The sequence below is a fragment of the Carassius gibelio genome, chromosome A11 (assembly GCF_023724105.1).
Source record: "Carassius gibelio isolate Cgi1373 ecotype wild population from Czech Republic chromosome A11, carGib1.2-hapl.c, whole genome shotgun sequence".
Lineage (NCBI taxonomy): Eukaryota > Metazoa > Chordata > Actinopteri > Cypriniformes > Cyprinidae > Carassius > Carassius gibelio.
Genome location: NC_068381.1, coordinates 21,900,425 through 21,913,682, shown reverse-complemented (window position 1 = coordinate 21,913,682; position 13,258 = coordinate 21,900,425). Strand labels below are relative to the sequence as shown.

General features: G+C 36.8%; 1 protein-coding gene across 7 annotated transcripts in view; it reads left to right on the top strand.

Annotated features, from left to right (window-relative positions):
• The window catches only part of LOC128022660 (E3 ubiquitin-protein ligase DTX3L-like), a 30,749-nt gene extending 17,783 nt beyond the window's left edge, over window positions 1-12,966 (top strand). For 4 of the 7 annotated variants that reach the window (XM_052610422.1, XM_052610420.1, XM_052610418.1 and 1 more), the window contains 7 exons: window positions 1,510-1,587; window positions 1,953-2,018; window positions 5,524-5,755; window positions 8,643-8,791; window positions 9,080-10,498; window positions 10,956-11,173; window positions 11,297-12,966. In XM_052610422.1, the coding sequence (XP_052466382.1) occupies window positions 1,510-1,587; window positions 1,953-2,018; window positions 5,524-5,755; window positions 8,643-8,791; window positions 9,080-10,498; window positions 10,956-11,173; window positions 11,297-11,366 (2,232 nt within the window). In that variant the 3' untranslated portion in view covers window positions 11,367-12,966. The remainder of the gene's footprint in view (window positions 1-1,509; window positions 1,588-1,952; window positions 2,019-5,523; window positions 5,756-8,642; window positions 8,792-9,079; window positions 10,499-10,955; window positions 11,174-11,296) is intronic. The other 3 variants (XM_052610423.1, XM_052610421.1, XM_052610419.1) reach the window with 1 other exon arrangement.
• Window positions 12,967-13,258: the final 292 nt, after the last annotated feature.

Genomic DNA, 13,258 nt, shown 5'->3' with positions numbered 1-13,258 from the left:
GATGGTAATTGGCCCTGTGTAAGAACAGAGAGTTGATGGTGGCATCATCCAACACCGTCGCCGCAGCGAGCTCGCAGAACTCCCAGGCATACTCGAAGAAGGGGAGATCCTTACGGGCTAGAGCAATGAAACAAGAGGCTATTACATGGCCAAGGGGAGAAACAAACCGGAAAAAACAAAATACTTTTCAAAAACGAAAAACAATTTCTAAACTCATTTATGATATGACAAAACTAGCTGAATTATCGACAGGGGTCATTTAACAAAACTGAATATTATGTGGCATTTAAAAGTTATAATTTAGATTCGTTTTTTACCTGAAATTTTAAACATTTACAATTTAACACAACTAAATGTTTTATGGCAGAATTTTATAGATGTGTAAGTGTCATAATTAAGTCTGTTATTAAAACATTAACAGTTCGGGAGTATTATAACGCCTACTGTATGGCATGGATCAATCCCTTGCATTTTTCCTGCAGAAAGAAGAATAAACATGTGACTAGTTGAGTACAAAAAAAAAAAATAAGAAAACTCTTTATTCTGGGACAGGAACCGATCAATTTTTTTAATAAAATGCTGAATGACTGCAAATTACTTCACATATTTTATTGCATGAGTTATCAGTGTGAGTTATCAGTGTGAGTCAAATGTTTTTACTTTATTTAATCTTTTTTTATGTTTGGAGGTGCTAGCCCCTAGCGCTGCCCAGTAGAGACTGTACAGGAGTCATACACTAGGCGTGCATGTGTATTATTGATGCACAAACAAACCTATCTGCACTTATAGGTGCACGGATCATTGTAGTTAGTTTCTACACATTCAGAATGGATTTATTTTTCATTTGTATTTAGGTGCCTTTAATTATTCTGCATGGATCTGTTTAAGCAGTCCTTTGGCATCTCCCTGTTGTTTTGTTTGGTATGGCAGGTTGACTTGTGCTTATTTGTTAAAGTTACTAGTAAGGTTTACATACTTTTAAGTTGTAAAGAATATCTGCAGTGACATTTTTGCAAAGTATGTATACATTTGGAGATGAAGGGGGCCTTGGAGTAAAAAAGGTTGAGAACCACTGGCTTAGTCAAATGTTTCACATGCTGAGAATGCTAACCTAACATATGCATATATAAACCATAAATGTTTAAGAATCACTTAGGTATAGCTCTATTGTCTCAATCGCTAAATTCTTCCAGTGCACTGAAATGTTCACTGCCTGAAAAATCCCACAATGCACCACTAAAACCAGGGAGTATCGATAATTCTCCCTTACTGGAAATTACATCATATTTCTCAAGTGAAAAACATAAATATAATAAATCACAGGGAACTTACCAGTGACTTGATGGACACAAGGTCAGGAGCTAGGGAGCTGATTGAGACGCACCCAAATAGGGCAGACTGTTACCAGTCGTGGGCAGGGCTTACATAAGAATCTGGATCTGCTTGTTTGGAGAGACTGATTTATGGGGACTAATATTCTCTCTCTCTCTCTCTCTCTCTCTCTCTCAGGATTCCAGCTCTGTAGTCAGGACACAACCTCCCAGGATCAATAAACAAGAACTTTTCAACATTGGACATTATGACAAGGTAGATATTGATGTACATTTGTTCGTTTATGACATGTAGGTACTACTGAATTGAATCACATTGGGTTGGGCTTGATTATGTTCCCACTTTAGTTTTCTGTTATTTGCACTGTAAATAATATAATCTATCCAAGAAAAGTAATTGCTGTATATATTTGTGATAAATTATTTCCCCTCTACTGTAGTTTTTGTTTTAGGTTTATTTTGATGTTTGAATGAAATGTAATGTTGAACTATTGTATGAACAGAGTTCATTTAGAAAGTCTTTCTTAATTTGCTATCATGAGGCATTGATTTCTACATTTTTAAATTACATTTTTTAAATGTGTGATGATATTAAAACAGGGAACATTCTTCTTAATTCAGCAGACTCTGCAGTCATCAAGCAGTCATCAAATGATGCAAAACAGTCAGCTTTCTGATGATGATGATGTGAGTACCAGGCACAATTACTCAACTGAAAAATAGTTCATCACCTCTAACACCATGCTAACTCCAGATGCACCTGTGTGACGCAAAGCACTACTTAGGACAAATGTATTTGCTATGGTCACTTTATCATGACCAGTGCAGACAGACTCATCATGAGTGGAGGAGTATAGGAAATAACACTTTATTTAGGATCCTGAAGGCCTGCAGGTGGATATCAGTCTGCTGGTTCTCTTCTGCCCACAAAGGCTTCATTTATTTGATCAAAAAATCTGTAAAAACAATAAATATATTTATTAAATATATTTACAATTTTAAATAATTGTTTTCTATATGAATATTTTGTAAAGTGTAATTTATTCCTGTGATCTGCAGCTGTATTTTCTGCATCATTCCTCCAGTCTTCAGTCTAACATGATCTTCAGAAATCAGAATATTATGATGATTTACTGCTCAAGAATTATTATCAGTGTTGAACACAGCTGTTTTGGGTTAGATTAAAAACAAGAAAAAAGAAAAAAAAGAAAATCAGCTTTCCATGACAGGAATAAATGCATTTTACAATATATTCACATAAAAAGAGTTATTTTAAATTGTAATAATATTATCGTGAAATGTTTCAGCCCATGACACTGAAACTTACAGTGTTTTTATTTATTTGTTGGCAAACCACCAAAATAAAAGCAGTTTAGTATTTGAATTGGAGCAGAGATGCACCGATCGGCCATAAATCAGAACCGGACGGCGTTAACAGAGGCCAGAGATGCAAAGAAAAGAAAATACGAAAAGGTAGCACTTTATTTTACAGTCCTGTTCCTCATGTACATACTATGTACTTATTATAGTAATTACAATAACTATGTAATAACTAGGTACTAACCCTGAACCTACCCCTAAACCTAACCCTACCCCATGTAGTTACCTTGTGTTACCAGAACTTTCTTAGATAAATACACTGTAAGTACACTATAAGTACATGTTAGTACATGTACTGTAAAATAAAGTGCAACCGAAAATACATTAGCAGGCACAGCACTGTTCACACTGCGCGAAGTATGAATGCACCTCTGAGTGGAACTGACTATCTTAAGAAAAAGTTTAGATGACATTTTCCTTTCATCTTGCCTCTGTATAATGTATTTAGTGTTTACAGTGGTAATCAAGTTAACAATGCTTCACTGCTGTTCCTTTAAGCCCGGGATCGACGGCGAGTGACGGTCAGGCTTGTTTGTTTGGTGTGTTTCACTCGTCTGCTCTCGTTGCTTGTTTTTGCATGCCAGTTTGCTCTATTCAACATGTTGAATTAGCGTTAGGGACATCGGCGAGAGTGAGTGCTCTGATTGGATGTTCAGTTTAGCGAACAAATCAGTGCAGAAAATTAAAGCAAAAGTGATGAAAACAAGCATGTGAATGAAGGCTGTACAGACAGAAGGCTGTTTAAATGTTACGTGATCTTTTCCAATCATTCTAATTAGAGAATATTTTCATAACAACATGAGTCACTTAAAATGATTAAAGTTATTAACATTACTGATATTAAAAATGATAAGCAAGCGCTGCTTTGTTTACATTTTATATATCTGCTTTTATCTCTTATATCTTTGTTTCGGTTTCTCCTTTCGAATGATGAATTCATACTATTAATAGCTGCTGATATGAACAGCTCGTTACTCTCAGGCATGCGCAGAACGCACATGTTAGTTTGACGTCAGAAGTAGTCTGTGCAGTGTATTCCAGCACAGCTTTTTGGCCCGTCGCTGCGGTCACGGGGCGGCCAACACCACCCGCTTTTGCCGCCGCTAGTTCTTTAAAGTTTACTTTTGTGCCCCGGCTTTAACTGTCAAAGTTTACTATATTACTATATTTACTATATTATAGTAAATCCTAATCTAATCATGAGAAACTACATATCATTGGAAAGGTCTACTAAATAGATCCTAAATAGATATTTCACGACTATTTTTTGTTGCAAATTATGTAGGAACAGTAATATATTCATTCATGTAATTAGGTATTTTTTCATTGCCTTTTTCCCTATCAATTGTATTTTAGTAAGCATCATAAATTATGTATAATTGAAAACTTAATGTAATTTTGAAATCTGACATTGCATTACAATAGAAATGATACAAAATCTTCTAGTGGTCTCTTCCCCCTGGGGGTGGGGGGGAGGGGGGGTGTTGGGTTGCGGTGGGGGGTCCTGAGTCCTGAAATGCAAATGAGTCTTGTATCGCAGCGTGCAGGTCACTGATGCGCTGATGAGAAGAGTTCATGGATTCAAATGACTGATTTAATCTTAGACTTTGTGTGGATTTATTTTATTATTCAAACCTACAAGCTATGTTGAATAAATGCAGGAATTTCCCTCATTCTAAACTTGAAAACTGCAAGATTTATTAAACACATAGTCCCCCTCAGAAAAGTTTTTAGGCCTGGAAATTGTTGTTTTAAAATCACATGGCATTTCCATGTTATTCATGACCTTCCAGACCCTATAAAATGAACTGATGCACGCTCTTAATCACTTAAACTGGTCCACCAGTGTGATTGCGTGAGTGCTCCGTTACCATTACCATTACCTAATCATGTGCCGGATCCGTTACCCCGCTTTGTTCCAGTACCTCGCAATTTACAAATTAAGCACTGTACGTATTACTAGCAAACGTAACATCGCTGATAACCTACATGGTTACAATTTAATTTAACACTGATCTGGCTGTTGCAGGTGAAGGGGCCACATCTAGCATTCCAGGTCCCAGTGAAACACAGACCACTGAGACCAGGGATACTCAGCCTGGGGGGCGCAAAACTCAGTCTCGCTTAGGGCAACCAAAGGGCTATAACCAGCTGATGTGAGCTTCACTGCTTGACCTGCCAGAAATAATGCTATGCTTGATCAATATCCAGGGATGCAAACTACTACTCCAAAATTTCTTCAAAGGTGGAGAAGTAATATAAAGGCACTAGAAAGGCAGTTAAAATAAATTCTCCCTTATATTGAAAGAGCTGAGTGTAAGTTATTGAATATTTTGTTTGCACTGTACACCAGAAAAGACTAGACAAATTATAACAATGCATGATGGTCCTTTATTTACAGTAATAAGCACAGTAAAGGTTTTTTTATCTTAGATGGAATTTTTAAATATCTTCCATATTTCTTCATTTTGTTAGATTTTTACGTTAGTATGTGATGTTAAAAATGGCGCAAAAAGGGGCCAGTTTTGCAACTTTCTTATAGAAATCCATTGCCTCAGGGATTTTTTTTTCCCCTCTCAGGGATGAAAAGTGATCAGAGCACTTCTCAAAGCATTTCATGCTACCAGACCTAGACTCCTAACACACTGATGCAATCTCTCTTTCAATATATTAAGAGCTTATAATGAGCTAAATATTGATTTATTTTCTTTATTATTGTAGCCATTTGTCAAATTAAATTATAGAATAAACTGCTATAACAATAGAAGCAATATAAAATGCAATATAAAATGATCTGTTTTCCCTATAACAGGACAAACGTACAGCTGATGATGAAAAGCTTCAATCTTCAGAATCAAAAGATATTGCTCAATTTAAAATCAAAGTGGATATGGAAGGAACATTTCCAAAAAAATGGAAAACATCATTTCAGAAAGCCCTTCAGACCTGGTTGTCCAGCCTGGAAGGAAAACCATCTATCGAGAGTTTTACAGTTTTAAAGAGTGATGAATCATGTGCAGCGGTGCAGATAACACCATCCAAAGGTAGTATTTTATGTTATGATTTAAAATCATTTATACCTGTTATAAACTGAAAAAAAAAATACTTTTATTGAAAAAAATATGAATTTATATTCTTATATTTTTTATTTATAATAATATTGTGAAATATTATTACACTTTAAAATAGCTGTTTTCTTCCTGTTTACTACTAGTTATGGTATGATATAAATGTGAATTAAAATAAAAAAGCCTTCAGAGATTAATGGACTTACAAAAATGTAGCCTGTCTCATATACTTGCTCATTCAGTGTTTCAGCCACAAAAGAGAGCAATCATGCTATCTGAAAGGTGAGAGGTAGTCACAGCCTTCTTGCATATGTTCTCACCAAATCTTGATGTCCTTGTGCCTGCTGGTGAAGCGCTCCGGAGCTTCTCCAGAGCGAGCTGAGGACACGGGTTCTCTTGCCTCCATCGATATGAAACTTGAGAGCACTCCTCACATGATGAAAAAAGCATTTGAGGAGTTACTCGAGGTGGTGACTTGAATTAGACACCACAGGAGCAAGACCAAGAGAACCCCAGACATTCCTAGATAGGTGACAGATTTCTATCGGGTGGCCAAAAGGACCGACCCTAGCATCAGGGTGCTTTAAATTTGGGGGCATATGATATGTTGGAGCAGACTTGCTGTCCAGCACAGAGAGTGTAATCTCAACCATGATGTAGTCAATCAAATTTGGGAAAAATTTTACAAATCAGAAGTGGGCCTCTTTGCTACACAGGACACAGTACAATGTCCCCATTACTTCTCTTTGACTCCTCCAGCTCTCCTGGGTTTGAACGCAATGGCCCATACGTGGCCCAGTCTGCGTCTTTACACATTTTCCCCAGTTATTCTGCTCTAGGGAGTCCTGGCCATGGTCTGTCAACAATGGTCTCACCTCTTACTAGTAGCACTTTGTTGGCCAACCAGAGTGTGGTTCTCAGATCTAATATCCCTTCTCAACAGCTCACTGTGGATGATTCATATCAGGAGAGATCTCCTATCTCAGTCGCAGGGGACAGTATTCCTGGTCCGAGCTCTGGAACCTTCATGTCTGTCCCCTGAAAGGCACCAACTCAGTCAGTCAGACATATTTATAGAGCACATTTAAAAACAACAGCTGTTGGCCAAAGTGCTGTACAGAATTTAAGCATATAACAAAATACAAAAGTCAACATAGAACACGGTGACAGTTTGTTTACTGGCCAGGACCTCTATAGAAGTAGGGGAGCCAAAGATTAAGACCTCAGTTTTAGACTCATTTCAGTAAAGGAAGTTGGCAGACATCCACTCTTTAACATCTCTCAGACAATCAAACAGTCAAGTGTGTGCCCTTGGTTATGAGTAGGACCAACAACAGATTGAATAAGATTGAAGGTGTCGATAATTTGGAGAAACACTTTAACCATAGGCTTTGAAGGATAACAAACGTGTATGATAAAATCACCAAATATCAAGAGCCTATCAGCATTTGGCGCATCAGAGGATACAAAATATGAGAACTCACTTATAAAATCCTTATTGTTTTTGGGGAGTCTATTAACAAATATACATAATAGTGGATAACAGCCATCCATCTTAAATATCTGAACTTTAAAACTAGAAAACAATTCCGGGACAACTAGACAGCATTTTAAATTATTTCTATAAATAGAAGCTTAGCCCTCATCTAGACCAACTGACCTGTTAAAAAAGTTAATATTTAGGATCTTTAGGACAAATTTCAGACAGTGGACCAAGTTCACCAGCATTTAGCCACATCTAGTCATAAGCAAACCTCCAACTCATGAGATAAAATCATTTTATATTAATTTTCATTAACTGCAAATGTCTTGTCTGAGATTGATTTTATGTTTTGCAATGGCACCCTCAATTCAGTGGAGTGTATCGATGGTAAGATGTTGTAGAATTATGTTGGTCCTCCGACGATGGGGAATAATCCAATGAACAAAGGTTGTGGGGATTTACTCCTCTTCTACAGACCTGTAGTCTAGGAGGAGTACTCCATAACGAGAGCACCCATCCTGGTTGTTCCAGATAAACACACGGCACCACGCTTGAGAGACCACGAATACGAAATCCAGCCACGATCACAGCTGGATGCCAGACTCTGAGAGTCTGCATGACTCTGGTTTCCAGGCGACGATGTCCAACATACTGTACCACTGTGTGTTCCCCGTCATCTATAGCGTTTCCTCCTCCAATGACATTCACAGTCTGGTAAGCGATATATTTCAGACGTATTTTCAGACAGGAACGGGAGATCATGAGTCTTTTTCCCTCCTTGATTTGAATCAGAAACGGTTTCTACGGATCATCATAGATTAAGAAGAAACAAGCGATCATAATAAGCAAGCACTGTGGTAACTTTTGTGCAGACGTGCACACAAACAAGACAAATATACTCAATAAAGAGAGCACAGACACCAGGGGACAGCTTGCCAAACTCCACACTGGTGGCATCTTGCCCCACAAAGTAAGAGATGCTGGACTTCCAGCTGTTGTAGTACTGACTAATCTAAGTGCCAGTGCTCCCTCCACTAGAAAAAGTTATGCCCTCAGATGGCATTTCTGAAATATTCCCCAGGTTCTTACCTCTTTGGCAAGTGTTTGTCACAGCCATAGTACATTTGAAAATGGTCTGGTGTGTCCCAGGCCTTATATTGTAGTAGCAGTGATTTTTACATGCTCACAGCAGTATTTCTTGAAGTACTGGCAGCAGAAAGTCTCGGTACTTGCTCTGCTAGAGCAGCAGAATAGCAGATCTATTCCATAAGACCAATCTTAGACTTTGTCATGTATATTACCATGCTAAACTCTCAAAAATGTGTCATGACAGCATTACCTTAATTTACATGCCTAATTTTAATGTATTTTTTTTTGTAGCTCTAAAAGAAGTTTTAAAAAATAAGACCCCTACATTACTACTTAAAGATGAAGGAATGGAAATGACTGCACAGATTTTTCTGGATGATTCACATTATGATACTGTACCGCAAAAATCCACTCTGGAGGATAATGTTTCATCACCAAAGGTATAATTTTTACTTTGTCTAAAATTATGGCAAAGGGCACAACCATCAACTATATTTAATATATTATGTGAAGTTTTGATTGCTGAGTTCTCTCTGCACACACAATAATAATAATAATATAATAATAATAATAATAATAATAATAATAATAATAATAATAATAATAATAATAATAACTGCCTAACCAACTCATCCACGACATCTATGTAACAGTAATGTTAGTATTATAAATTTATTTTTCTTAAGGTTTTTGAATCCTTAAATATAATGTATTTCTATGTTAAACAGGTGCACAGCTCTATGCATATGACTTATGCAGTATCAGGAGACACAAATAAAAGTGAGGACGTTGCTGCTGAAATGATCTCTGACAGCCCTGCATTCCCCGTCCCCCTCTATCAGTACTGGTACATGCATCATGCTTACAGAAAGGAGTTGGAGCAAATAAAGAATAAGCATGGAGTCTCTATTAGTGCAGAAGTGTCAGTGTTTATCAAACCTACCCAAAACTCAAGCCCTGATTCTGTCGCCAAAGCCTCTGATGACTTTCTGACACTCGTTACGGAATGTGTGAGTAGTTTTAATGATGTTGCCATTAATCATGATGACATTGATTCAGATGTTGTAAAGGAGACCCTGCACAAAATCCGATCAGAGAAGGAAAAGATGATGTTCTCCATGTCTGCCAGTGACTGCGTGTTCTTCGGACCAAAGAAATTTACAAACATAATTAAAAGAGTGACAAATGAAATGGATGTAGCTAACAACGTTTCTCCACAACGAAGGTTTTCACTGGACATGGACACAAAGGAACTTCCAACTCAACTTGAGATGGACAAGGTTCATTGGGATCTGATGAATCTTTCCTATAAGGAACAATTATCAAAACTTGAAACAAAGTATGGAGTGTCATTTAATGAAGAAAAACTGCAGAAAAATTTAATTAAAGTTCAAGCTCGATCTAAAGGAGTTCAACATATTAATCTGGAAAGTCATGCCCTGAGAGCTCTAACACAACTCTACCAGAAACTTGCCTCATCCACTGTCAGCTGTAAACTCACAAACCCTACAGATGCTACCATTGTTGCACCACTATTAGAGAAACTTCAGCAGCAGCATCATGTTGTGGCAGCAGATGGAGTCATTCCCTGGAGGCTTGTTGGACTGCCAGAACATCTCGGTCCTGCCATTGCTGATATTGAGAAGACACTTCAGAAGAATGTGTTTGATGACAAAATGAAGAAATCGATTGGATACGCAGGTGACTTTCCTCTTGCAAGAGACTTCAACTGGAAACAGATGCCTAATTATGGACCAGGAGCAGTGGGTGGAGCAGCACAGGAGGAGGGAGTGAATTTTAGAGGGCAAAGTGAAGCAGATACTGTTTTCAGTGGAGAATCAAAAGACATTTATAGACATGACAGTAAAAGTGCTCCTGCTGAAGAGGAGACATGTGCTATTTGTATGGACAGCTTCACCAACAAGACAAAACTGAAATGTGGGCATGAATTTTGTCAGAACTGTATAAACATGTCAGTGGAGAGTCTGGGATCCATCTGTCCTGTGTGTAAGGAAGTGTTTGGAAAATTGGAGGGGAACCAACCAGAGGGAACAATGAAAGTAACAAACAACAGTTTCAGTCTCCCTGGATATCCAAATTGTGGCACTATTGAAATATATTACGACATACCCAGCGGTATTCAGACGGTAAGAATATGTAAAACTGAACTGTGACTTATGATTAATAATAATTATTATTATTTTAATAATAAAATAATAATCACAGTACATAAGCACTTTGTAGAGCCCCGAAGCTTGGATTCTATGATCCAAATAAACCATTCCTTTAGGCTGGAAGACCTTGGCTGTATAACACCAACTATTCTGTGTCCAGTCCTGTTCCTGAGGGGTCACTGTTATACAGAGTTTAGCTACAAAAATGCACCTGAACCAACTAATCAATGTTTTAAGGATTAATATAAACTTTAAGGCAAATGTGTTGAAGCAGGTTGGAACTAAACTTTGCAGAAAATTGGCCCTCCAGGATTAGAGTTGGACACAAAATGCAGAAAAACAATAAAAACACAAACATATAAGTATAAATTAACCAATAGTTTGGTTAAGGTTATGGCAAAGTAATATATCATATTTATACATTTTTTAGAAGAGGCATCCAAACCCGGGAAACTCTTTTCATGGCACAAGTCGTCATGCGTACTTGCCTGACAACCATGAAGGAAGGGAAGTACTTAAACTGCTGAGGAGAGCTTTTGATCAGAAACTGATCTTTACTGTTGGGACCTCTACAACCTCCGGTTTAGAGAATGCTGTAACCTGGAATGATATTCATCATAAGACCAATAAACAAGGCGGGCCTCAAAGGTATGAGTTCATTTAAAGTGTGTTCAATTGTCCACCATTTCCTGCAAAGTCAGTAATAAAACATTGTGTGTTTATTTGGTTTTCATGTAAATAATAGTGTATCTATTATTTTTCTATCCACAGTTATGGCTATCCAGACCCTGACTACCTAAAGAGAGTAAAGGATGAGTTGAAGGCCAAAGGCATTGAATGAAGATTTTCTTGATGTTCCCAAATGCACATCTAAGCCAAATGTTTACAAACATGCCACTGATTGATTATGATATTGTAATATACTTATTTTACATATAGTGACTTTCAGAAGTATTCAGACCCTTGAACATTTTACTGAAAAACTAACTATTGAACTCTTGTTCAGTGTGAAGCAAATCCTAAATCTCGAAAATAATTATTTGGTAACAGGATTGGTTTTACCAAAATAAATAAAAAAACCAAAACATACAATCTTCCAAAAAAATGCACCCCTTCTGCTCTGGAGATCCGTGTTTACACAGCTGAAATTATAAATGATTTTTTTTTTTCTTTGGTGTATTCATACTATACACCAGCATACATGAACACACTTTATCATGGCCACTAATGTGGTTAGCTAATGTTCACAAATGGTAAACCAAATGGTACCAAAGCACTTTCAATGGGTCAAAATACTTTTGGCGGGCACCATATACAGTTGTGGTCACAAATTTACATACACCTTGCAGAATATGCAAAATGTTAATCATTTTAACAAAAATAAAGGGATCATGACAACAGGAGGAAGTTTTCTGTTTTTGTTCAAAGATTATATTTTTCCATTTAGTATGACCCTTCAGAAGCTACAGAAGATACTTATTTGTTTTGCAAAAGACAAAATAACCAAATAATTTTTGGGACTTGCAGGATGATGTTTCTAAAGAGCAGTGGTCAGTTTAACTGCTCAGGTCTAACAAAGGGACTCGTGAAAAAAAAAACCCATTGTGGATCAACCAGGTTTAAGAATCAAGCTTATGCAAACTTTTAAACAGGATCATTTTGATTAATGCAGTTATTTGTCTTCTGATGTATATGTAAACATTTGTTATGTGAAATACCGTATTCAGGACAGCAACATGTTTTTAGGACAGTAACATGTTTTTAGGACAGTAACACATTATGATCCTTCTTATTTTGTTAAAATTGTGAAAATTTGGCAGATTCTGCAAGATGTATGTAAACTTATGATCACAAATGTATATATTGGTATTGTTTTAATTAAGGTGATGGGATTTTATGATGTCCAGTTGTAATGAGATGTTTCAGCCTGAAGTTGTCTTGTAATTTTTTGCTTATACACTGCAAATATAAAGTGAGTATATAAAGTACAGCACTTGTGTTTGTCCTGATACTTGCATATATTGAAAAGTGTGAAGTCCTTATTTAAATGTAGGACTATGGGGAAAAAAATATGCTTGTGATTATATTTAGATTTAAATGTTAACATAAATTTTTGCTCTGATTAAAATGTGTAGAATGCTGCCTGCAAAGCATAAAAACCATGGCACACTTAAAATATTTCACAAACTGCCTATAATAATAATACTTCCGATAATGTTGATTTTACTTTTAAAATATATGCTTTTTTTTCTCAGTGCACCTCTACATATTTTAGCTCTTGTTTTCAGAAAGCAAAGGATGACTGCATCTCGATTAATCTTGGGTATTTTGTTTCAATCATATTACATTTTTTTGGACAAAATGTATTGAATTTCTAACCTTTGGAATGATGTTAACATCTTGTTGTCATAAATAAAACAAATCCGCTTTAAAATATTCAATATTTTTGTAGATTGTTTCTCTTGTAGGGTTTAAAGTAACAAATCCCTTTGTATACCTGTTACAACCCATGGCTCTTACAATCATATGGCTCTCTTTTCTCAGGAGAGAATTTAATCCTTTAGCAGACGCTAAGTCAGGAGTGGGGAACGTTGATCCTGGAGGGCCTGTGTCCCTGCTGAGTTTAGCTCCAACCATGAAAAAAAAAAAAAACCTACCTGTATTCTGAAGACCTTGATTAGCTTGTTCAGGTGTGTTTGATTAGGGTTGGAGCTAAACTCTGCAGCGACACAG